This window comes from Callospermophilus lateralis, chromosome 6 (genome assembly GCF_048772815.1).
Source record: "Callospermophilus lateralis isolate mCalLat2 chromosome 6, mCalLat2.hap1, whole genome shotgun sequence".
Taxonomy (NCBI): Eukaryota; Metazoa; Chordata; class Mammalia; order Rodentia; family Sciuridae; genus Callospermophilus; species Callospermophilus lateralis.
In genome coordinates this window covers 111,801,079-111,825,267 of record NC_135310.1, presented here as the reverse complement: position 1 = coordinate 111,825,267, position 24,189 = coordinate 111,801,079, and the positions used below count along the sequence as shown (strand labels likewise).

Genomic DNA, 24,189 nt, shown 5'->3' with positions numbered 1-24,189 from the left:
TGAGGACTCGGCCCCGCCCCCAGAGCCGTCAAAACAATTGCCTCAAGCGGCAGCCATGATTAATTTAAAGGGGCAGTACCGGCAAAGGCGGCGCCAGACCAACAGAGTGCAGGTGAGTCTTTCAGGGTACCCCTAGGGCTGAAGGCTAAGGTCACCGTCACCTTTTATTCCCTCATTCCCGGACAGATGAACGACTCTCTTCCGACCAACCTCACAAAACTCTCGACTTAAAAACTCCGCCCCCCATTCTTCCCCGCCCATCGGCGTTCCGACGGACAGACAGACAGTCTGCCCCGCCCCCTGCGCGACCGAGTGAGTGACCTCGGGATTACCTGGCTGTCAGGTCCTCGCCCGCGACACGAACCTCGGTCGTCCACCCACACCTCCTTCCCTGCGGCCCCCGCCTGTCTCACTCTATCCCCGCTCTGGGCCTCAGGGCAGGTCCGCAATTCTACACACTCCTGAACCGCCACCCCAGGTCCTGGAGACCAACTCTCAGCGTCGCAATTCCCTGTGACCCTGCAGCTGCTCAACAGACCTCCCATTCTTCCCTGCACCATCAGACACTTAGGAAGCATCCTAAGGTGATTCCCCTCAGAGCCTGTTAAGAGGTGCTCCAGACAGACAAAGCCATGGAATTAACTGGGCTAGGAGTGACCAGGTCTCCGTCCTCACGCTTTCCTAGACACACCCTTTGCCTCAGGTCGCTGATTAAATCAAATCTCCCTTCTTGGAAGAAAATAGCTCCCCAGGCCTGAGTTGGGGAAGGAGGAGGGACATTGGTCGTCTTTGAAGACCTGTAGGCAGAGGGAGGTAGGGTGTTTGTCCTGGATGGGGCTCTGTGCCAGGTCCTCTGAGTGACTGTGAAGTGGTAAGAGAAGGGGTGGGACTGCCGGACTTCTGGACTTTGGGCAGGGCAGATCCTTCTGAATCCCTAGCTGCTGAGCAGATTTTCTTCCGGCTCAGGCCTGAGTGGTCACGCCAAGAGCTCTGCTCTGTTCACAGGTAAGAGGACTTCAGAGATGAAAAACTAGAACCTTTGAGGAAGTGGATAGACAGCCTAATCCTAGGGTGTTGGGAAGTATGGGCTGAAGATTAGTGGAAAGAGACAGGCTGACCCGATTTGGAGATGCGGGTCTAGTTCTATGGGTGATGTAGTCTAAAGACGTGTAACCCACTGGAACTCTCTCATCTGAATCCTGTGAGAAAGGCTCCTGCTTTCTTCTTTTCCCTCTCATAATTTAACTTTGAAACCTATTCCTTCCCTTTCTTGGAAGCCTCTGCTTTATTTTCTGTATATCTCCTGCCTACTTTAACCCTATTCTCTTTCAGCTTTCTCAAGTGCCTTCTCTGATCCCTGTAGAGCTGTCCCTCATCCCTTTCCCTTTTCCTAAGCTAAGCTCTCTCTCCAATTCCTGTTTGGTTTGTTTTTTATTCTCAAATCCTAGATCCCTCTGCTAGTTCTTAGCACCTTTGTTCCTTCTATAGACTTTCTTCATTTAAATCACTTCCTCTCCCTCATCTTAGTTATATGTTTAGTGGTATAGGCTGCCTCCCTACTGATCACTGTCTCCACCTGAGCCACATACTCTTGTTCCTTTGCTCACTCAAATCTGCACCATGTTCTGACCTCAGCCCGTGTCTCATTTTTACCCTACCTGAACTCTGTTGTTTCTCTTTATCCCAGGCGAGCTACCCCTGGCCAGGATGTCGGGCCTGGTGTTGGGGCAGCGGGATGAGCCTGCAGGGCACCGCCTTAGCCAAGAGGAGATCCTGGGGAGCACCCGGCTGGTGAGCCAAGGACTGGAGGCCCTACACAGTGAACACCAGGCTGTGTTGCAAAGCCTGTCCCAAACCATTGAGTGTCTACAGCAGGGAGGCCATGAGGAAGGGCTGGTGCATGAAAAGGCCCGGCAACTGCGTCGCTCTATGGAAAACATCGAGCTAGGGCTGAGTGAGGCCCAGGTGAGAGGACAGGGGTGGTGCCAAGGAGTCCAGAGTACAAGGAGGGGCAATTGTCTGATTGGAGGTTTGGGGTCACTTAGGATCATCTTGTTCTGGACATTTGCATTCATTCATACAGTAAATATCTATTAAAGCCCCTACTATGTGCCAGAAACTCTTCTGGGAACTGGCATACATCACTAAAGACAACAGTAAAATAATCTTTGCCATCTTGGAGCTGTCATTCTAGCTGGGAAAGATGAACAGTACACAAATAAATAAGTAAATGATTCAGTGTTGTCAAAGTGATAATTGTTAAGGATAAAAAGATAAAAATAATGAAGGGAAGGGAACTAGGAAGAGTGGAGAGAGAGTACAATTTTAGGTAGGATGGCTAAAAAAGACCTCATTGAAAACATAATATTTCAGCAAAGATCTGAAGGTGAGGAAACCAGTCATGCAAGAAATAGGGAAAGAGTGTCCTAAGTAGAGAGAACTGTGAGTGCAAAGGCCCTGAGCTGGAACCTGCCTGATGATTTCAGTTAACAGTTAGCAAGGGGCCAGCATGGCTACAGTAGAGTGAATGAAGGAAAAGCAAATAAAAAATTAAATCTGAAGAGTAATGGAAGAGGGGAGAGGAGGACAGATCATGTGGCACTTGCAGACTTTAACTTCAAGAGAGATGAAAACTGTTGAAACGTTTTGAAAAGTCTAACTTGACATCATCTGACTGTTAGGTTGAGAACACACTCTAAGGGAAAGGGTAGAAACAGGGAGGCCTTTGAGGAGGTCGTTGTAATCTGGGTGGGAGCTGGTGGCGTGGCCTAGGAAAATGATAATGGAGGTGGTGAGAAATTAGTTCAAGGTATATTTTCAAGGTAAAGCCATTGCTACCTACTTCTATCCATTGCTCCTCTGTGCTGCTGCCACTTGCCACCTCCCAGGAGGCTTCCCTCTTGCCTGTTCCTGATTGCTGCCACCCAGAATCTGGAGCTTACAGGATGTACCCACCTAGGTCATGCTGGCTCTTGCCAGCCATCTGAGCACAGTGGAGTCAGAGAAGCAAAAGTTACGGGCTCAGGTACGGCGGCTGTGCCAAGAGAACCAGTGGCTCCGGGATGAACTGGCAGGCACCCAGCAGCGGCTACAGCGTAGTGAACAGGCTGTGGCTCAGCTGGAGGAGGAAAAGAAGCACTTGGAGTTCCTGGGACAGCTGCGGCAGTATGATGAGGATGGACACACAACGGTGAGTTTGCACAGGCAGGATTGGCTAGAAGCTAGTATCTGGGCACAATCAGGAGGCAATTGCTCCGTCATCCCCGGAGGCCAGGATTGATGGCCAAGCTGTCCCTACTTGGAATAATTCCTTTTTCAGTCCTGACACCAACTCTAGGTAACAAGAAGAAGAGGAAACAATTTTCATTCAATCAATATTTAATTAAATGCCTACTATGCTCCAGGTACTGTGTACTCTACTCATGAATGGAGCAGACATTCCTGCTCTCATGGGTATATTTGTGATAGGAGAAAGACAAACAGCTGGATAATTCAAATCCAGAATCCTCTCAGTTGAGCAACACCCTCTTAAAATTTGCTCTCAAAATGTATGAAATTCAACCCTTACTGAACAGGCATTAGGTATCTCTACTTTATGCAGTGCAAGAAGACATACATAGAAGAGAAGTAAAGAACTATGAGAGTTCCTTCTTGAGTTTATAATGTTTCTTGAGGGAATAAGGCTTACACATGAGAACACATCCATGATAATCTAAAGCAGCAGGTGCTCATTCTGGATGAGTGGTTTAGTCAGTGTAAGAGAAATTCAAAGAAGATAGGTCCCTGAGGTCTGGAATGGTCTGAGAGTGATTCACAGAGGAAGCAGGGTACAGGTTTGGAAGGCTTATTGGAATGTTAGGAGTTGGGATGAATTTTGAAGGATGACAAAAGAGAAAGAGGAGCTTTCTAGACAGGACAGAGGGTGTCACAGGTAAGAAGAGTTCAAGGATGGAGAGCTGGTCTGCCTCAGGGAAAATGAGATGATTTTCACAGGGCACATTGGTGAAGTTGGTAGGAGGACTAGAGATCTTTGTATCAAACTGCAGTTCCTAATAGGAAAAAGAAAATTTCTCCAGTGTGGAAATAGGTGATATATGAGGGTCTGGCACTAAGTCCAGAGTAAGCAGTGCCAGATGATAGGCAGAAGTGCCAGACACTTTGGGTACGTGTCAAGGTCAGAAACACTCCCTCCCCTCAGGAGAGACAGGGCAGACATGTAATCAATGTAAACATAGAGGGATCAGCACTGGGGCTATAATTATAATAGTTGGGCAGGAGAGAGGGAGGGGCTGGAGAGGGAAGGTAGTTTAGGGTAAGGTGGTTTCTGAATGGGAAGGGAGGGAAGGAAGAGAAGCCTGAGCTTGACTTGGCCAGGTGATGGCCTTTCCTTAGGGCAGAGGCAGGAATAAGGCTCTTTTCCTAAGCCCCATCTGTCAGAGATTTTATGACTTAGAGGGACCCATGAAGAGGTCATGCTGCTTCTTCCTTTTTAGGAGGACAAAGAAGGAGATGCTACCAAGGATTCCCTGGATGACCTCTTCCCCAATGAGGAAGAAGAGGACCCCAGCAATGGTTGTGAGTTGGCCTCTGAAGTTGGATAAGGCTGGTCCCAGCAGGGCCCACCCTGTGTACTGGATGCTCACCATCCAGAAATAAGCTCTTCACTTCCTCTGGAGATAGAGAAGGGATTGGACTAGTATTTTCATTTCCTCAGCCTCCTCCTTACTCATCAATATTTATTAAACACCTAATAGTGAGGAATATTAAGAATACCAACAAGAAAATGATACAGGTTTCATTAGCAAGGCATTCAGAGAGGGATCCTGGGATGGGAAGATCATGAGCCCTTCAAGGGAAAGAACTGGGTCTTTCTTATTTTGTAATCCTGGGACAGCCACTGGCTTATGCTTGTTCAATAAGTGTTTGTTGAATGAATGAATTACTAGGTGAACAGATGGGTTTGTGATGGGCACAGATGCAAGGGAATGGATAAAACAATAGCATTGGAAGCAGGTTTCCTTGGCGCGGCGGGGTGGGGGTGGTAGCACAGGAGACATGGTATGGGAGTGGGGAGGCATACCCAAAGCAGAGAGGAAGAGTCCTCTGAGGAAGTCTCCTGTTCACTTTCTGGGATGGTTTAGTGTCCCGTGGTCAGGGTGCAGCAGCAGCCCAGCAGGGTGGATATGAGATCCCAGCAAGGTTGCGGACTCTGCACAACCTGGTGATCCAGTATGCAGCCCAGGGTCGCTATGAGGTGGCTGTGCCACTCTGCAAGCAGGCACTAGAGGACCTGGAACGCACGTCTGGCCGTGGCCACCCTGATGTGGCTACCATGCTCAACATCCTTGCTTTGGTGTATCGGTTAGTACTGCCCTCTGCATGGCCCACAATACCTATTTACCCCTTGGATCCTCCTCTGGCTCCCGTGCCTCCTCTCTACTAGGTGCCTCTCCTTCCTGTTGGTCTTCCCAGTGTATTCTACTACGGTGCTTCCTCATGTATCAGAATACTTATTTTTTTCCATTCCCAAGCCCTCAACCTCAAAGAACACTCATCTCTCAGGCTCTTTGCTTCTCTAGTCTCTCTTCTGAAAAGTGTCTCTTGCTTCCCGTGACTTGTGGCCTCCTCTTGGATTGGCAGTGATCTGTAGCCTGGTGTGGGTGTGTCAGTGAAACCCTCTCACTGCCCATGCCAGGCTTCCTGTCTCCAGGGACTCCCAGTCTTCTGGGACTCAGTATTCTCAAAGGGAGGGAGGGAAGGATATGTTGTGGGGACAGAATTCAGGGTAACACCTGTCCCCTTTTTTGTTTTCTAGGGATCAGAATAAGTATAAGGAAGCTGCCCATTTGCTGAATGATGCTCTCAGCATCCGTGAGAGCACCCTGGGCCGGGACCATCCTGCTGTCAGTATTCCTGGTCCTCTTCCAGTGCTCCCCACCCCATTGCTCTTTTGCCCTCTCTTAGCTTCCCCACCTGCTGCCCTCAGTCCTCTCTCTAGGGGTGCTTAGGAAGGAGGCATCAGAACTCTTTTCTTCCATGCACTTTCCAGGGAGCCCAGTGGTTTTAATGTTCTGAGACTCAATGACTCCTTTTTATTATGAATATTTTCCTGAATTTAATTCATAGGTAATGTGTCCTACTTACATATAAGATTTCCAAGAAATTTAATATGATTCCCTAATTAATACAAAGAAGAAACAGGAAAGTAATTTATAATAATATATAAAATAAAAGGTAAAAACACAGCAATAGCTGTATTGAGTACAATTGTGCTAGAAGACACAATGATATATAACTGATATATAATGAATGACTTTGGATTCAGAAGACTAGGAAGCCATACTAGAAATATGAAAGAAAAGAAGTATAGATAGAGACTCAATTAAACTGTAGTGTTACAATAAGTAACCACAGACCAGACTTATTTGAACATAAGAGAAAGAAATAGCCTTAATTAGGGATAGCATGCCAAAACAAATGATAGATTGTCAAAGTAGAAAAAGTGAGAAGTAAGATTTTATTTAAACTATTGTAAAATATTTTCATGTAAAAAGGAGCTGAACATGTGAAAGTAATTCCCTATGATATGGCATGTGATGATAGGCAGGGATGATTAGCTCAGAAAATATAACTCCTACCTTGATATCCTACCAAAGGCCAAAGCTTATGCTCATTGTCTGAATGTCTGGCAGTCCGTTCAAAAGTTGACCGCTGACCTGCATGTGAAAAACAGCTGTAGTGTTCCTGTTTTCCCGTTGGTAATAGTGCCCCCAATCTTTATGGAAACAACAACAAAAAAACACCATCAGAAATTTCTAAAAATCACGGGGTATGGTGGCACACTTCTGTGATTCCAGTGATTTAAGAGGCTGAGGGACGAGGATTGAAGTTTGAGGCCAGCCTCAGCAATTTAATGAAAACAAAAAACAGGGCTGGGGAATAGAGCTCAGAGGTAGAGCACCCTTGACTAAATCCCTAGTTACAGAAACACAGAAATTTCTAAAAATCCCCCTAGAGGGCGATACTACACCCCCATAGAGCCTTAGAACCATCCCAGGCAGCAATTTTCCCTCCTCCCAGCCTTTGGTCAGGGTGGTGGAGTCTTGGGTACTGCTACAACTCAGATTCGTTTAGATCCTTTGCAGTGTGGGTGTCTGATGAGACAGGTTTCCCTTGCAGGTGGCTGCCACACTCAATAATCTGGCTGTGCTATATGGCAAAAGGGGAAAATACAAGGAGGCAGAGCCACTGTGCCAGCGAGCACTGGAGATTCGAGAAAAGGTACCCACATTCTCTCTCCATCCTTCACTTGTCACTGCAGCCCCTTCTCCTTGTCTCTCCTGACCTACCTTCCCTCTTGCCTCTCCCTTACCTCTGCTTTATTTTCTTTTCTTTCTTTTCCTTCTGCTCCCCATATGTGCATGCACACACATAATCATAGTCATTCATCTGTTCCTTTGCTCCTTTTCAGGTCCTGGGCACTGACCACCCAGATGTGGCAAAGCAGCTGAACAACTTGGCCCTATTGTGCCAAAACCAGGGCAAGTATGAGGCTGTGGAACGCTATTACCAGCGGGCACTGGCTATCTACGAGGGGCAGCTGGGGCCAGATAACCCTAATGTAGCTCGGACCAAGAACAACCTGGTAAGGAAGAAGGGGACAAGATGGGTGGAAGAAGGGGAAGGGAAAGGCCACTTGGGTCTTGGAATCAGTATCATAATTTGGTACACTACTTTCATCAATGATGTGCCTGTTTCATCAATGATATGCCATTGGGGGTGAGGCATCTGCTTCATGCCAGGGTTAGATGTTCCATAGCCTCCTGGGAGTAGGGTGGGGATACCTATAACCCTGCAGCTAGAAAAGGGTGTGTAAGGAGGACCTCTGGGGAAACTCACATAGACACCAAGAAATGGAACTCCCTGAATCTGGCCAAGACCTTGTCTCCTTCCATCTCTTGCTCCTGTCTTCCAGGCTTCCTGTTACCTGAAGCAGGGCAAATACGCTGAGGCTGAGACCTTGTACAAGGAGATCCTGACTCGTGCCCATGTGCAGGAGTTTGGGTCTGTGGATGGTGAGTGGTGAGGGTCTGGGGACTGGGCTACAGGGAGGAAAAGAAATTTGAACTAAAGGTGGGGTATTAGGCCAACAGTAGTTCCCAGGGGGAGCCAGATCCCTTTAGTTCAGCCCTGTTGGTCTCCGGGTCCTGGCGCCTCCAGACTGTACAGCTGTCTTCTCTAACCTCCTCACTCCACCCCATGTGTCACCCCCAGATCATCACAAGCCCATCTGGATGCATGCAGAGGAACGGGAAGAAATGAGCAAAGTGAGTGGGAGTGCCCAACCTGGGGACCCCAAGGCTGTCAGGGCCTCTGTCTTGCTCATTGCATTAACCCAGCTACTCACTTCCCACCCCAGCTCCAGCCCCAGATACATGGTGCCTTCCCACACCAGCCTGCATGCTAACCCCATGCCCATCTTATCCTTTAGCATCTCTGTATCCTCATCTCTGGCTTCCCCTCTGCTGCAGAGCCGGCACCGTGAGGGAGGCACACCCTATGCTGAATATGGAGGCTGGTACAAGGCCTGCAAAGTGAGCAGGTAAGCTGCCTAAGAACAGTGGTTTGGCCTCCTATTCCCACCCTCCCAAGCTCTGATCCCAGCCTCCTGCACCTTTTTCTTTCTACTCTTTTACCTTCCCTCAGCCTTAGCTCTGCTCCCTTTGTCTCCTGTTTACCCTGCTGAACCCATTCTCCCCTCCTCCCCGGTCTCTTTCCATAGCCCCACAGTGAACACTACTCTGAGAAACCTAGGGGCTCTATACAGGCGCCAAGGAAAACTGGAGGCAGCTGAGACCCTGGAGGAATGTGCTCTGCGTTCCCGGAAACAGGTCAGAGGCCTGGGGGAGGAATAGCGCTGAGGACAAGGGATGCTCAGGCCTTTTGTGAGTGTCCTGAAAATGAGAGGCTAATGGGGAGGATAGGAAGGAGAGAAAGGTGAGAGACAGTCTTATGGTTATGAAGTGTGTTCTTCCTCCCAGTCTACCCTTTGTGGTGAGGATGCCAGACTGAAGATTCCCTTCCTTTCCTATGGATGGGCATGGTGATAAGAGGCTGAGGTTAGGAGAGCCCAAAGTTGAAACTGCTCAAATTGTGAATCTTGACTGATTAATAGATTGTGAAATAAAGTCTGTGTGGTCTATGGTAAAAACAACAACAAAAACAAACCAACACACCAGTTTGATTTATGTAAAAAGTAATCTAAGGTGGGAAGCCCATTAAGAATTGTTTTTTAAATAAATGACATTGTTTGCCTGCTAGAAATCATAAGCATATTTATACATATTTATAAGTAAGAGTTGTGTTTAGCAAAAATGAGCAGGAAAATTGAGTTTGACTCTTTCACCACTGCCACATTGATCTTTCTTTTTCTTAGCTTTCTCCCCCTGACCCTGCCATGATACTGGGATTGAACCTGGGGTGCTCTGCCACTGAGCTATCTTCCTAGCTATTATAATTTTTCCAGTTTTGAGACAGCGTCTCACTATGTTGCTGCAGCTGGTCTCAAACTTTTGTTGCTCCTGTCTCAGCCTACCAAGTAACTGGGATTACAGGTGTGCACTATTGCACTTGCTTCTTACTCTTCTTAGAACAGTTATTCTCTCACTTCTACACCCAGCCACCACATGTGGAGGTTAAGGATATTGTGATACAACTATCTATATAACTTTCAGGGTACCAGATGGATGTATAGCTTTCTAGGATTAAAAAAAATTCTGATATATATACTAGGATCATTGATTAACCAATAAGCAACCTATGGCTTTTTTAAATAAAAAGGCTCTCAGACTTGATTTACTTTTGTTTTGTTTTTTGTTACCAGGGATTGAACCCAGGGGCACTTAACTACTGAGCCACATTCCCAGCCCATTTTTATATTTTATTTTGAGACAGGGTTTTGCTAAATTGCTGAGGCTGGCTTTGAACTTGTGATCCTCCTGCTTCAGCCTCCCAAACTGATGGGATTATAGGTGTGTAGCTTGTTTTTGTTTTATACTGGGAATTGAACCCAGGGGTGCTTAAACACTGAGCTACATCCCAAGATGAGACAGGGTTTTCCTAAGTTGCTTAGGACCTCACTAAGTTACTTAGGTTGACTTTGAACTTGTGATCCTCCTGCCTCAGCCTCCTGAGTTGCTGGGATTACAGGTGTGTGACACTGCTACCAGCAAGCAAGGCTCTCATACTGTAGGAATGAATTAGTTTTACCCAGAGAAAGAGATGTTCATGCAGGGAATGCTGCCTAAAAAGAATATAATAAAATTAAATATATATGTATATATACATACACACATATATACGTAAAATACATTGACGTATTTATATGTAAGAGTGTATTGCAGCCGGGTGCAGTGGCACATGCCTATAATCCCAGTGGGCTGGTGGGGGTAACTGAGGCAGGAAGATTGTCAGTTCAAAGCCAGCCTCAGCAACTTAACAAGGCCCTAAGCAACTTAATGAGACCTTGTCTCTAAATGAAATATAAAAAATGCTGGGGATTTGGCTCAGTGGTTAAGTACCCTTGGGTTCAATCCCTAGTATTAAAAAAAAAAAAAAAGTGCATCACAAATAGAACAGGTGAGTATTGCCCTAGTAGTTGTGTACTGGGATATCACAAGGAGAAAAAATACAAGAATGTTTTCCTTACAGTCCTGATGGTAGAGAAAAAATTTAGAGCTCACCCTGAGAAATTAAGCTTCTTCCTTTTTCTTCCAGGGCACTGATCCTATCAGCCAGACCAAGGTGGCAGAGCTGCTTGGGGAGGGTGATGGTAGAAGGACCTCCCAGGAGGGACCTGGGGACAGTGTGAAATTTGAGGGAGGTGAAGATGCTTCTGTGGCTGTTGAATGGTCAGGGGTAAGTCTAATCATTTCTCCTTGATCTCTCCTACCTTCTGCTGGTGGTGTGAGAGGCTCTGAGCCTGCCTTTCTCCAGGTTCTGGAGGGCAACCTACAATGAGGACATGTGTCCCCATTCCAGTTAGTCCATCCCCCCAGGACTACCTCGGGAAGCCAACTTTTGACTGTGATCTTGTTTTCAATCACTGGGCTTTGGGAGGACATATGCAGAATAAATCTCTCTGAGTCTACTCAGAAGCTAGTCTGCATGGGATTCCTTTAGCTTTGATTGCCCATCCCTCTATGTCAGGATGGCAGTGGGACACTGCAGAGGAGTGGCTCTCTGGGCAAGATACGGGATGTGCTTCGTAGAAGCAGCGAACTCTTGGTGAGGAAGCTCCAGGGGACTGAGCCTCGGCCTTCCAGGTACACAATGAGGTTGAGTTATGGCAAAGCAGGCAAGTAAGCCCTTGCCTGCAACTCCTCTTGGCTCCTGATCTCTGGAGAAGAGTATTGGAGAGGCACAAAGAGGTCAATGGAAATGGTGACGGAAGAAGTTCTTGCAGGATGGGTGCCTCAATGGGGGATGAAGTTACCTGAGGAAATACTGATGCCTGATGCAGATAAGAGTGGGTGTGGCATGGGGGATGGTGAGGCAGCAGTGATCTGACTTCATGTGATACTGCCCAAGAGGCCTGTAGCTTCATGGCCACCTGGAAGAAAGAAAAGAGGTCCCATTTATTTTATTTTCCATTGTAGCAGCAACATGAAGCGGGCAGCCTCTTTGAACTATTTGAACCAACCCAGTGCAGCACCTCTCCAGGTAAGAGTGAGCATATTGGTGGGTGAGAAAAGGATTATCAAGCAAGCCCAGTGGAAGGCAGGGAAGAGGGGAAAGTCTCCTGTGATGAAGATGGGCCAGGGAATTGGAGTCCTTGAGGAATCTGTCAATAGATTGTTGGGGGGTTGGGAGTAACCAACAAGGGGCATTTTTTAGGCTAGACATAATAACCAGTAAATTAATCAAGAGGGGACTAAGAGCCAGGTGTGGTGGTGCATACCTGTATCCCCAATGACTTGGGAGGCTGAGGCAGTAGGATCTCAAGTTAGAGCCTCAGCAACTTAGCAAGGCTCTAAGCAACTTGTTAAGACCTTCTCTCAAAATAAAGAATAAAAGGGGGCTACGTTATGTGTGACTCAGTGGTTAAGAGCCCCTCAGTTCAATCCCCAGTACCAAACAACCAAACAACAACAATAACAACAACAACAACAAAACCCCCCCAAATACAAGAAAGAAGAAACTAGGAATTGATGCTCTCTAAATTGTTACTTTGGAATTTTGAATGATTCAAGAATGGAGATACTAACCTCCATTGAAGACACTTAATTATTCTTCTGCAGCTACCATATTACTCACCTTCAGGACTTTATAGTCCAAGACAAAGAAAAAGAATAAAAATATCGGGTTGGGGCCGTGGCTCAGTGGTTGAGCACTCACCTAGCATGCATGAGGCACTGGGTTTGATCCTCAGCACCACGTAAAAATAAAATAATAAAATAAAGATATTGTGCCCACCTATAACTAAAAAATAAATATTAAAAAAGAATAAAAGTATTAAGTAGTCTCCATTTGAGAAAATAGTGATGATGATGACCACTTACATTCAGCTCATTCAAAGAATATGTGAATATTCTTGTGCTTTCTCCTGGTAGTTTCTGCATCAGATTCTAGCCTTCTGGAAGATCCTAGCAGGGCCTAAGCAAAGACTCAGAACTTGGAGTTGAGCTTATAGATCTGATCCTAAGTCCAGAAATAGATTTTAGCCCTGGGTTAGATGGACTCTGGGAGACAGTCTTGGGAAAGCTGAGGTCCCTGGGTTGATGGGATGGTAATGTCTGTTTTTTCAGGTTTCTCGGGGCCTCAGTGCCAGCACCATGGACCTCTCTTCAAGCAGCTGACATTCAACCCATCCCCTAGATCTGCTGGGTCCTCCACAGCCTATAGGGCATTCCCTATTGCTCCAGCCTCTTCTCTACCCCAAGGTGGGACAGTGAAGGAGGAGCAGTTTAACCGGAAGATTGCTGCTGCCTGTAGGGTCTTGGCTCCCTCCTCAGGAATCCCCCTTAGGAAGGACCCTCAGGATACACTCTCCCCACCCTGGGGTCCTCTAGAATAGCTGGCTCTGAGGCCCCCAAGGTGGGTATAAAGCAGGAATGCATCTCAGAGGTGTAGTCTGCTGCTGACTTTTCTGTCAGGGGTTTGGGGCTGGCCAGTCGCCTTGCCCTGGCCTCTTTTGTTCCCTTCCCTCTGCTGCCTCACTTCAGGTCCATGTATTTCACATTTCTTAAATTAAAAAAAAAAAAAAAAAAAAAAGAATCAGGTAAACTTTCTGCTGCTTGAGTTCTGATTGAAGGGGATAGGAGGCAAGGATTTTGTTGGGGCCTTTCACAGAAGGGTGAGGGGCAACGGTGGATGGGGTACTGGGAATAATGTTGGTTGATTCTTGAATCTCTCCTTTCTTCTCCCTTGTTTGTATCCTCTCCCACAGGGCCTGAAGGAAGGCATCTGGGGGATGGGGAAGGAGGCCTACAACTCAAGGAGAAGGTGTTGTGGACTGGGTTGTCAGGGACATGTGGTGGCCATGTGGCAGGACCCTGGAGTCCTGGCGCCACTTCTTCTGCCTGTGAGGCCCTCTGTGGCTGCCCCTCCTCCTCCCAGCTGCTTGGGGGAAGGGAGGTCTAAGCAGGCCTGGGGGGCCCTCCAGAACCAAGGGGGGGACAAGGCACTATCCATCCCCTCCCAGTCTATCCTGGAGGCCTGAACAGCAGCTGGGGCCCATCTTCTAAAGTTTGACTCCTCCTGACCCGCCTCCTACACCCCTTGCTGCTTTCACAACAAAGAAAGAATGTGGGGGTGGTGGCGCTGGGGGTAGGAGGGGGATGCCTGGAACAAGGGCTGTGCACAGCAGGGCCTCCCCACAGCTGGAGACTTGGCCATGCCCTGACATGGCCCAAACAGCCTGGAGATGGACTTGGGATGAAACTAACAACCTTCAGCCTGGCTTTCAATGCCCAGCATGTTTCTGCCTTTCGGTTCAGATTGGTCCAAAGCTAAACCAGACCCCAGCCTTGCACTCCGCCCCGCCCCCCTCCGGCTTCTCCCACTACATCTTCCTAGGGCTCCAGAGTATTTCTAGTTTACCCTACTTGGGGACACCAAGGACAACCTGCTGGTCTAGGTCTCAGTCAAGATTTCTGGTGTTTTGTTTCCTTACCACTTGGAGAATTCTGGGGAAACTGGGTCAGAGCTTCCAGGCAGACACAAAACTGACTATTCTTTCAAGGGGCTACGAATTAAAAGAGTCACTTTGGTACTCCTGCGTGCTTGCAAACCAGGTGTGTGGGTACAAGGTACGCTATCCTACCTCGTCCTGGTCCCTCACACTCCCCAGAGACTTCCTCTCTCCGTCCCGCATCTCTCTTCAGACCCCTCCCCCAACTGAGAGCTCCTCCCTGCCACCGCGGGGAAGGGGCGTTGAGGGGGCGGGGCGCCGCGCGGCGACCAACGAGGAGGGGGCGTCGTGAGGCGGGGCTTGGCGGCGGCGGCGGCGGCGCGCGTGGACTTGGAGGTACCGCGCGCGCGCGCGGCTCCGGCTCCGGACGCCTAGGGCTCGGGCTCCGGCTCCAGCTGCGGCTGCTGCAGCGGCGCCCGCGCTGTAGTGCGTCCGCCTCCTGGGCCCGCCGCGGAGCGCTGTCTGCGCGCCCTCCGTGCGCCCATCTCCCGCTTTCCCCAAGCCGGTCGTGATGGGAGCTGCGCGGGGATCCGCGGCCGGCCCCTGTCGGCTGCTTCTGCTAAGCGTCCTGCTGCTGCCGCTCCTGGGCGGTGAGTCCCTGCGAGCTGTGGGAGCGGGACTAGGGAAGCGCGGGAGTACGACGGGCAAGAGGGGGCCCCGGGGAGGTGAGCTGGAGCGGGCGCAGTACCCCTGGAGCGAAGGGGAGTCTTGCGGGGACTGCTTGGTCCGGACGGAAGGGCTCAGGGAGCCGGGGGGGTCTGGAGGCTGGCGAAGCCCCCGCGGACTCTGTCGGGATCCCTCTCCCATCCTGCGTTTTTAGCCTCCACGGAGTTTTCCCGGCCCGACCTGAGAGTTTGCTCGACAACTGCCGGGAGTTGCCGGCTCCTGGTGGGGACTTTCTTTTCCGAGGAGAAACGAATTGCTCCCCGCCCCCCCCGTGAGGGGTGCGGTTAGGTGGTTGGCGGTGGGGGAGACGGATTCCCCCCACGACCCGCAGCTCAGTCCAGGTGAGAGAGGCCGGTCTGGGGCTGGATCCGGACCGACCTGCGGCGCGCAAAGCGCGGAGCTTTGTTGCCTCCGCCGGCCCGACGTTCCTGGCTGCCCTCCTGCAAGTTACCGAGCAAAGCAGGGACCCCAGATGGCCCTGTTGGTGAAGGCGGAGGAAGGGAAGAATTAGGGGCCGCCCCATCCTCTCTAGCTTCTGGCCTAAGTCCTGAGCTCATTCCGTGCCAGAGTTGAATCCGGGGAGCAGAGGGTCCCAGGCTGTCGCGGTGACTAATGTGTGAAGGCCGCTGCCAAAATCGGGCATGGCCGGCCTGCCAAGGTGCGGACGGGGTTTGTTCTGCGTCTTCCTGGATTGCCATTCTGTCCGTCCTCACAGAGGAAAGACAGTCTAACTTTCTAAAGATAAAAAGGCAAAAAGAGCTTATTCCGGCTTTTCTTGGAGGGCCTCAGCGTTTTGATGAGGGTGTGGCCCGCATCTCCAAGGCAGACGGACCCCCCCACCTCCCCGCAGCTTTTATTTCCTGGCTCAGTCACACCTGAGAGTCACCTCTGAAGTGTGGAAGTGCTTTTACAGGAAATCACCAACCTACCCAAAGTGCATGCCAAACACCCTGGTCTATTAAGGAAAAGATGTCCCTTCATCTATCTAAATACAAAATCTTTGGTCGTGGTCCTCAAGCAGCTTCGTCTTCTGCCTAGGGGATATATCCTAGTTTGTCACTTTTTCCCTTGTTTGAAAAGTGGAAGTGGGGAGAACAGGGGTAGGGAATTGTGTTTTCTGACGTTTTCCTGGCCTGCCAGCTGTTGAAGGATTTGGGGGATGATGGAATCAACATCTTCCTCACTCTTAATTGTAAAAGGAGAGGTTAATGTAACCCTGAAAGGAAAAAGCTCTGGGGCTTTGCAAGAGGTGTTTCTGGAGCTGCCTGGTGCATCTTATGATGTGTGTGGTGGTTATTGCTCATGGCAGAATGCACATCTGCTCCCAGAGGAAGTATGGACGTCCTTTTTTTTTTCCTTTCCTTTCCTTTGCACAGCCAGGATCAGGGGGCCCAGCCATATGGGCGAGCAGCCTGAGCTCACAGGCCTTCTGGGTTGTCTGGTTGGGTTTTGGTGTTCAACTCTACTGATACAGCTTCATTTGCTGTGGCTGTTTAGAGTTTCTGAAGTTAGGGGGAGATTCTGGTGGAGACTGGTCTCTTGTTCAACAAATGCTAAATTCCTTCTGTGAGAAGATGACTCTGATGTTAATTGATGTTAATCTAGTGATGGGTGTTTAGCAGGGGAGGGGGAGACAGTGGTTAGGGAGAGTTAGGGCAGGCTGAGGGCTTGGGACTGGAGGTCTGGAATCTGGGGGGGGGGTGTCTTGTGCTCAACAAAAGAACATTTTAATGAGAGCTTTAAATCAGTTCCACCAAATGTGCCTTGGTGTGGAACCTGTCTATGTGCTGTAAACAATTTCAGTCGAAGCTGAGGCGCCTGTTGTCTTGTAGTGAAATCCCCGAACTCTATCCACCCCAGACGCATGACTTCAGGGGGCAACGGATTTTTTTAATAGATCACAGTAGATTTTTCCATCTCATTGTTTAACTGTGTCATTAACTAGAGTTGTAGTGAGACCCCACTGTTAATAAGGCCAGAGTTTAGGAACCTAGGCTGGCTAGGTTTGTAGATTAGACCATTTTGAAGTTTGGGTAATTAAGTTGTAAATGACTGAGTTATTTTCCAAACTCTGAGATCCCTGGTGTGATAAATATGGTGGAGGAGGACAGAGAGGCTTGAGGTTTGAAACCTGGGATTCTTTTTTTTTTTTTTTTTAATATTTAGTTTTTAGTTGTAGTTGAACACAATACCTCTATTTTATTTATTTATTTTTATGTGGTCCGAGGACTGAACCCAGGGCCTCTCGTGCTAGGCGAGTGCTCTACCACTGAGCCACAACCCAGCCCAAAACCTGGGATTCTTAACACCACCCATCCCTATTCACATTCCCATCTCTGGATTCTTTCCTCCAGGCTCTTGTTTGGGGAAACTAAGTTGTCACTTTTTGGGATAGGTTGTACTGTAGATTCCCCAACTTTTTCTAGCCTGTAATTCAAGCCTGGGATTTGCTTTTATCAGTTGTGGGAAGTGTGATGGGAGGGAAAGGATGTGCTTCAGATCACTTCTAGAGGATATAGTTAGACTTCTAGTATTTAGAACAGCAAAAAGTGATGGTCAGTATTTAGGCTATGGAGGTGAAATATTTGGCATAACCAACTCAAACTCATTGACAGGCCGTGGGCTAATTTCATTTCTTTTCTTTTGTTCTTTTTTTTTTTTTCAATATTCTTTTAGTTGTAGGTGGACATGATACCTTTATTTTATTTATTTATTCTTATGTGCTGCTGAGGATCAAACCCAGTGCCTCACATGTGCGAGGCAAGTGCTCTGCCATTGACCACCCACCACAACCCCAGCCCTGGGCTAATTTCTTAACTTCTAAGTTTGCCTCCTCTGTAAAGGTGCTTGCTTCTTGGAGCTAAGTAGAGGATGAAGTGTAGTGATGTATAAAGACCCCTTTCCAGGTCTTTCTGCTCCTGTGCTTTGCAGGAATACCTGTTCAGCTTCATCATCATCCCCACAATATATGTTTTCCATTGTAGCCAGCCTGCCTAAATGTCAGCTCCTGATACCTACTTAGTTTTCTTCTACCTTCCTTTCCTCAAGGGCAGTCCCCTGTGTGTGTTGTGTTACCTTTCCCCATCTCTCTTTTGCCCAGTTCACCTTCACTTCCTTCCTGAAGCTATCTTCTCTCCTGCCATAAAGTAGATATAGTTTTGGAACTCTGTTATTTTTAGGACACCTTCCATATTTTTGTTCCAGTTTGGCCTTAATTTACTGAGGGCCTTCCTCTGTAGAGGTTCAGTACTCTGCCCTGTCTAGGTTCATTAAAAAAGGGATTAAACCTTTTGTGTACAGGGCAGAGTAATCAAGGGCAAAGTGAAGCCTCTCCTAGGCACTTGGAATCCTTTGTGCCCTGTCCAGCTTCTTTGGGGTGGGGTTGCCTGGTGGTCAATTTTGTATAACAGAATCAAGAGATCATACTCCTTCCCTGTTGGTGTGTGGTCTGTTTTTTGTGGGTCTTTTCTGAATTTTGATGTGGCAGAGTTTCTGCCTTTCTCCAAGAGTTATGGGCGTGGGCAGCCACCTCTGTGTGTGAAGCTGACTTGCTTTGGAGGGTTGTAGCTTAAAAGCTGATACTGAGGTTCCTTCTGCAATGAACTATATCAGGCCTAGGTTTTATTGTTTTTTTGGGGGGAGGGGGAGGGTACCGTGGATTGAACTGGGGCACTTGTCCACTGAGCCACATCCCCAGCCCTATTTTATATTTTATTTAGAGACAGGGTCTCACTGAGTTGCTTAGCACCTCGCTTTTGCTGAGGCTAGCTTTGAACTTGTGATCCTCCTGCTTCAGCCTCCAGAGCTGCTGGGATTACTGGGGTGCACCATTGTGCCTGGCTAGACCTAGGTTTTCTATCACTTTGCTACTTGAAATTAGGGCCAAAGCCAAGCAACATCAGTATTCCCTGAGAGCATGAATCAGAATCACAATCTACTTTTTAATAAGGTCCTCAGATGATTTCATCCTAAAGTTCCAGAAATCCTGGTCTAGGCGTCCCTCCTTATACAGAAACTTGCCAAAAAGGGCTTTCCTTTTGCAGCTGTGTAAATTAGGACTGAGACCTTGTATGATATTTGAAGATTTGCTTTAAATAACTTAGTTCCTGGTGGTTAGGGTGGTATAGGCCTGTAATTCCAGCTACTCTGGAAATTGAGGCAGGAGAATGGCAAGTTCGAGGCCAGCCTCAGCAATTTAGCGAGGTCCTAAGCAACTTAGCAAGACCAAGTAGAAAATTAAAAAGGACTGGTGATGTAGCTCAGTGGTAAAGTACCCCTGGGTTCAGTTCCCAGTACTTAAATAAATAAATAACAGTTCATGTGAACACTGGTATAAAGTGTATGTTTAAAAATTACCTCACTTTGGGCTGAATTTGAATTAGATTTTTGTCAGGAAACTTGCCCATTAGAAGTGTGACTTTGTGAGCTTTGTCACATGAAATGTGGTGTTTAGTTCCTCTCAGAGCCTATGCTTTTCTTCAAGGAGCATACATCTCTTTTAGAACTAAAGCCATTGGAGAAATTGGATTTGTTAAGCAGAAATTTAGTTGAAGGAGCCAGGCATGGTCGTGCATGCCTGTAGTCTCAGCAACTGAAGAGACTAAGGAGGCTTACAAGTTCAAACCCAATTTCAGCAATTTCGTGAGATCTTCAGCAACTTAGCAAGACCTTATCTTAAAATAAAACATGAAAATAAAAATGACTGAGGATATAACTTAGTGGTGAACTGGCTCTGGGTTCAGTCCTCTAAACCAAAAAAAAAAAAAAGGAAAAGGAAAGAAATTTGGTCCAAGGGTGACTTTTCAGGAACATGTCTGATTCATAAAGGGGGGCATGTCTCCATAGAGCTTCGACAGTTGTCCATTGTTTGTGTTTGGAGTGTTTCATATTTGAGAGTGAGATGGTTTGTGCTATTTGTGTTTAAGCCAGCACAGCTTCTGTGAGACTCATCTGGGATGGACGCTGGCTGGTTCAGACTCTCATATTTGAGCCAAGAGCAGTTTGGAGCCAGGGATTCAATCATTGTTTTTTTTTCCTGATGGAAGAAAGGATCATTAAGCAGGGTTAGGTGTCCTTGGCCTGTGGTCCCTCAGCCTTTCTCTGCTCTCCCTAACCTCAGTAGCATGCCTCTCTACTGCTGTGCCTAGCCACTGCCCCGGCCAGAGCCACGTGGTGGGGTTACAGGCCTTGGCTTCTGCTTGTTTGCTGGCACTGGCCCTTGTTTGCCCTGGAGTTGCTGCCCGCCCCTCTCCTCCATGGTTGCTCTGACCCCCATCTGCTTGGTTCTTGTTTCTGAGTGTGTGGAGATTCTGCCATTGTGGCTGGGTTAGTGTCCTGTCTTGCGGTTCTCTGAGTTCATTGCCAAGTGCACAGGAGTGCACATTCGGCCCTACCGAGCCCCCTGGCGCTTTGGTGGAGCTGGCGCGGGAGCTGCCACAGCTAATCAGTGGTTTGAGGAAGCCCTCTGTAGTATGTCACTTTTTCCATCCTCTTTTCTTCTCTGCACTTAGGCCATTTCCTTCCCAGTGATGCTACACAAACAGCATTTGGGCAAGGAGGACACTTTGTTTGAAGGGCTGACACAGGCACGCGCTACTTGCTAAGCTCTCATCTCCCTATGAATATTAATTGAGATGTGCCTTGAATGATGCACAGGCGAGTGGAATGGTGTCTCTCAGGAGCCCTGCAGAACCCAGCTCCTGTTGGATGCTTGACCCTGAGCTGGTTTAAGTGTGCATGCAGCTTCTGAAAACTAGCTCTGAAGTTGTGGGGTAGGGATTCTGAGTTATGGATGAGGAAGGTGTAGATAGGTGTTTCCCAAAAATGTATGATGGGGAGTAGAGTGGGAGAGCAGGTAGCTATAAGTACTGTTTGAAATTTTAATTTCCTGGTCCTTACTGCAAGACTTGTCCACCAGGATCATTGGGGGAGGGACCAGATAATGTCTCTTATTTTATTATTCTATATTATATTACATTATATTGTCCTGCATTTTTTGAGTAGCCAGACTAGTCATAGAGTTCAAATTTTGAAAGGAATTTGCGCTTATAGAGCCATAGAAAATTCTTTTTATTTTTTATAGTTTTGGTACTGGGGATTGAACTCGGGGGCACTTAGTCACTGAGCCACATCCCCAGCCCGCCCCCCTTTAATTAATTTTTTAGAGACAGGGTCTCTCTGAGTTGCTTAGGGCCTCGCTAAGTTGCTGAGGCTGGCTTTGAACTTATGATCCCCCTGCCTTAGCCTCTGAGCTTCTGGGATTACAGGCGTGCACCATCATGCCTGGCTTTAGAAGAGTCTTAACTTCACTGAAGTTTGAGAACCACCTGGTAACAAGAGACTTTGTCAGTCTAAGGTAGAGTAATGGGATAGAGGGTACTGTTACTATTGAGGGGCTTAGGAGGAGTCCATTCAAAGTGTTTGAGTGTCTTCTGTGGGTGAAGCTGTGTGAGGAGGGGCAGGAACCAGGAAGAGGACAAGATGGAGATGTGAATCAGAAAAGCATTAATGAAAGACTTACCATTTGATAAGTGCTAAGTAGAATAGAACATTCCAGAATGTGTGGGCACTAAGTCTCAAGAGCAAATGGGGATGTGAGGGCTTCAGAGAGGAGCGGATATTGCTAAGTAAAAGTAGGCAGTGGTCACTGTTTCAGAATAATATGAAAGCTTTGGAAGGAGTCTGAAAACTTGGGTGGTTCTTTTCAGTATCACATAACACCCTTGTGTGATAAAGTAAGACAAGATATCTGTCGGCCTGTGATTCCTGGTTTTCCATATCTGGTCCTGGCTCTGTTGCTGCATAGCACATGGTGCTGAGCTGGTTAATTAACCTTTTTTTCATGTCCTCATTTGCACTGTGCAAGTGATGCTGATCCATGCCTTGCCTGCCCCATGAGTTTGTGATGAATCTCCAGTTGTGGACAGTGTTGACCTCTGGAGACGGCCCCTCTGCCTAATCTTGCTATCTCTTCCCAGAGACTGCTCTGACCCTTTGTTACCCTCAAGGTGTTTGTCTTTCTTTCCAGCCTTCAGTCTTTGGAATGGTTTGTGAGGGCTCAACAGAGTCACTTGATCAGACAACTTTAAGATAGTTTCCTCATTCAAAAGCACAGATTTCTTTTTTGTTTGTTTTATTTTGTTTTGGTAGAGCTGGAGACTGAACCCAGGGCCATGCACATGCTAGACAAGTACTGTACTACTAAACTACACCCCCAGACCTGAAGCACAGACTTTCTAAATGTCTCTCAGTATTCCAACTGCAGCTTAGAAATGTGGGCACAGTCACTTGGTATTTCCTGGGGGGAACTATCCCTCCCTTCAGCTCAATAGCAGATTCTTCCAAGGCGGGTCAATAACTGGTTCAGGGCTACCATCTTCCCTGGCATGCGGGCATATGCTTCCTGCAGTCTAGCCAGATGATCACCATACCCGTGGGAAGGGCTTCTCTCATCTACTGTGACTGTGAGGATTTCCCCAGTCAGCGACTGTAACTTGTGGGAACTTCTGTCAATGCTATTGGGAGGTTGCCGAAGAGGTGCTTTGGGATCAGGGATGGGAGGGTTCTTCCTAGAAGTGACTAGCATGCATAGAGTCTCCTCCAGGAGACATTGGCTCTTTTTTTGTCCCATTCATAGGAAGTAGGGGATGGAAGTGAGGCAGGGAGGAGAATATTTTTTTGAAATTGTTAAGGTGTCGCAGCACAGTACCTTAGTGTATGTTAGAAACAGCTGTCCCCCTTACCAGGTGTGGTAAGTGTGGTGGTGCATACCTATAATCCCAGCAACTGATGCAGCAAGCTGATGCAGGAGGATCACAAGTTCAAAGCCAGTCTCAGCAATTTAATGAGGCCCTAAGTAACTTAGTGAGACCCTGTCTCAAAATAAAAAAGGGCTGGGGATATAGCTCAGTGGATAATTACCCCTGGGTTCAACCTCTGGTACCAAAAAAGAAAGAAATAGGTACCTTCAGCATGCACAAGGCCCTAGGTTCAATCTTCCCAAACCTCTCCTCTCCCCCACACTCACACAAAAGGAAGGAAGGAAAAAAGGTACCCCTTTCTCCAGGTGGATGCAACTCTGTACCAGGGCCCAGGCCTTTGGCTAGCGGAGTTCAGGCAGTATTTCAGTATTACACTTTGGCCAGGCATCTTAAGCTGTGTACAACCTATGGAGTTACTCAGGGCTGTCTCATTGGAACGAGGACTTGCAATTAGTGGTCTTTTATTTCTCAGCCGATACATCAAGATGATTTTGGTGACCTTTATATTAATGTTAGGTTTTTGTTGTTATTTTGTTTTTGGTACTGGGGATTGAACCCAGGGGTGCTTTACCACTCAGCTGGTACCCAGCTCTTTTTAGTTTTGAGACAGGGGTTCACTAAGTTGCCTTGAATTTTTGACCTTTCTGCTTCAGCCTCCCCAGCTACTGGGATTATAGGCATGTACCACCCTTCCCATTTCTTTTTAAATGAACCCTCTTGGTTACTGTTCTCCTTGCTTCTAAGATGGGGTACTGCTGCCTATAACACAGTAGGAGAAGCCTGGGAGGCTGGGGCTCCAATACTCTACTTACTTCACAGTGCCTATCAGAGGCTGCTGAGATCTTGGCCTATTTCTGGATTGTTCTCCCACCAGAGGATTTTGCTGCCTGGCAAACTCAGGCTGTTAGCTTCATGTAATTATTGGTGCAGAAGATTGGCTGAGTCTTCAAGGAAAGGCTCCTCTCAAGAGTGTATTTCACATTTCATAGTGGAGCTTCAGGCTTTCTTGTCTCCAGTGTTCTCTCTCCCAGGATCCTCCTGGGCCCCCAGGTAAAGTGTGTGGGCACAGTTCCTGCTATAGAGGAACAATGCAAGAGAAGTGGTATCACCTTAGTGTCAAAGGTGGGTTCCAGGCCTCGAAGGGCTCTTGCTCTAGGGGATCCTGGTGATGTCCATACCTCCTAATAAGCCTAGGATGTACTAGACCCCAGACTTGGAGTGGGGAGACAGGAACCCTGTTTCCACATTTCCTCCAAACTTCTTGTGTAACCATAGGTAAGTCCCATCCTCTCTGGGTCTCAGCTTGAAGATGGAAGACCCTGGAGGGACTTTACTGTGGTGAACTTTGAAGCCAACTCAGTGTGGCACCTCCAGCTATATTTCTGCCATACCTCACAGGCTCTCCTCCTTGTCTTTGGTTTTTGGGAAAGACTTTAATCTGATGGCTGCATTTTATTCTCTAGTGCGTGGGCATAGGTGCCTTTCGACCTAATCAACTGGTGGTGTGGGTGTTAGGGTGTGATTCCCTGGATGCCAAGGGGAGTGGAAAGGTTGGAATAATTTGGAGAGGTT

The 24,189-nt window shown here is 47.8% G+C and overlaps 2 protein-coding genes across 5 annotated transcripts in view; both read left to right on the top strand.

Moving 5' to 3' along the window:
• Positions 1 to 68: 68 nt before the first annotated feature.
• On the top strand, positions 69 to 13,255 carry Klc4 (kinesin light chain 4). Of its 3 annotated transcripts, none has more exons than XM_076858691.1 (16): positions 69 to 112; positions 1,688 to 1,965; positions 2,960 to 3,190; positions 4,494 to 4,575; positions 5,142 to 5,361; positions 5,816 to 5,903; positions 7,180 to 7,281; positions 7,472 to 7,645; positions 7,976 to 8,075; positions 8,275 to 8,327; positions 8,532 to 8,602; positions 8,783 to 8,891; positions 10,777 to 10,917; positions 11,209 to 11,324; positions 11,658 to 11,721; positions 12,807 to 13,255. In XM_076858691.1, the coding sequence occupies exons 2-16, from the start codon at positions 1,708 to 1,710 to the stop codon at positions 12,855 to 12,857; spliced, it is 1,860 nt and encodes a 619-aa protein (XP_076714806.1). In that variant the 5' UTR covers positions 69 to 112; positions 1,688 to 1,707; the 3' UTR covers positions 12,858 to 13,255. The 3 variants fall into 3 exon arrangements, with proteins under 3 accessions (XP_076714806.1, XP_076714807.1, XP_076714808.1); XM_076858692.1 differs by lacking the exon at positions 69 to 112 and adding an exon at positions 130 to 584; XM_076858693.1 differs by lacking the exon at positions 69 to 112 and adding an exon at positions 608 to 1,005.
• Positions 13,256 to 14,630: 1,375 nt separating this feature from the next.
• The window catches only part of Ptk7 (protein tyrosine kinase 7 (inactive)), a 66,455-nt gene continuing 56,896 nt past the window's right edge, over positions 14,631 to 24,189 (top strand). For both annotated transcript variants that reach the window (XM_076860151.1, XM_076860150.1), the window contains exon 1: positions 14,631 to 14,781. In XM_076860151.1, the coding sequence (XP_076716266.1) occupies positions 14,703 to 14,781 (79 nt within the window). In that variant the 5' untranslated portion in view covers positions 14,631 to 14,702. The remainder of the gene's footprint in view (positions 14,782 to 24,189) is intronic.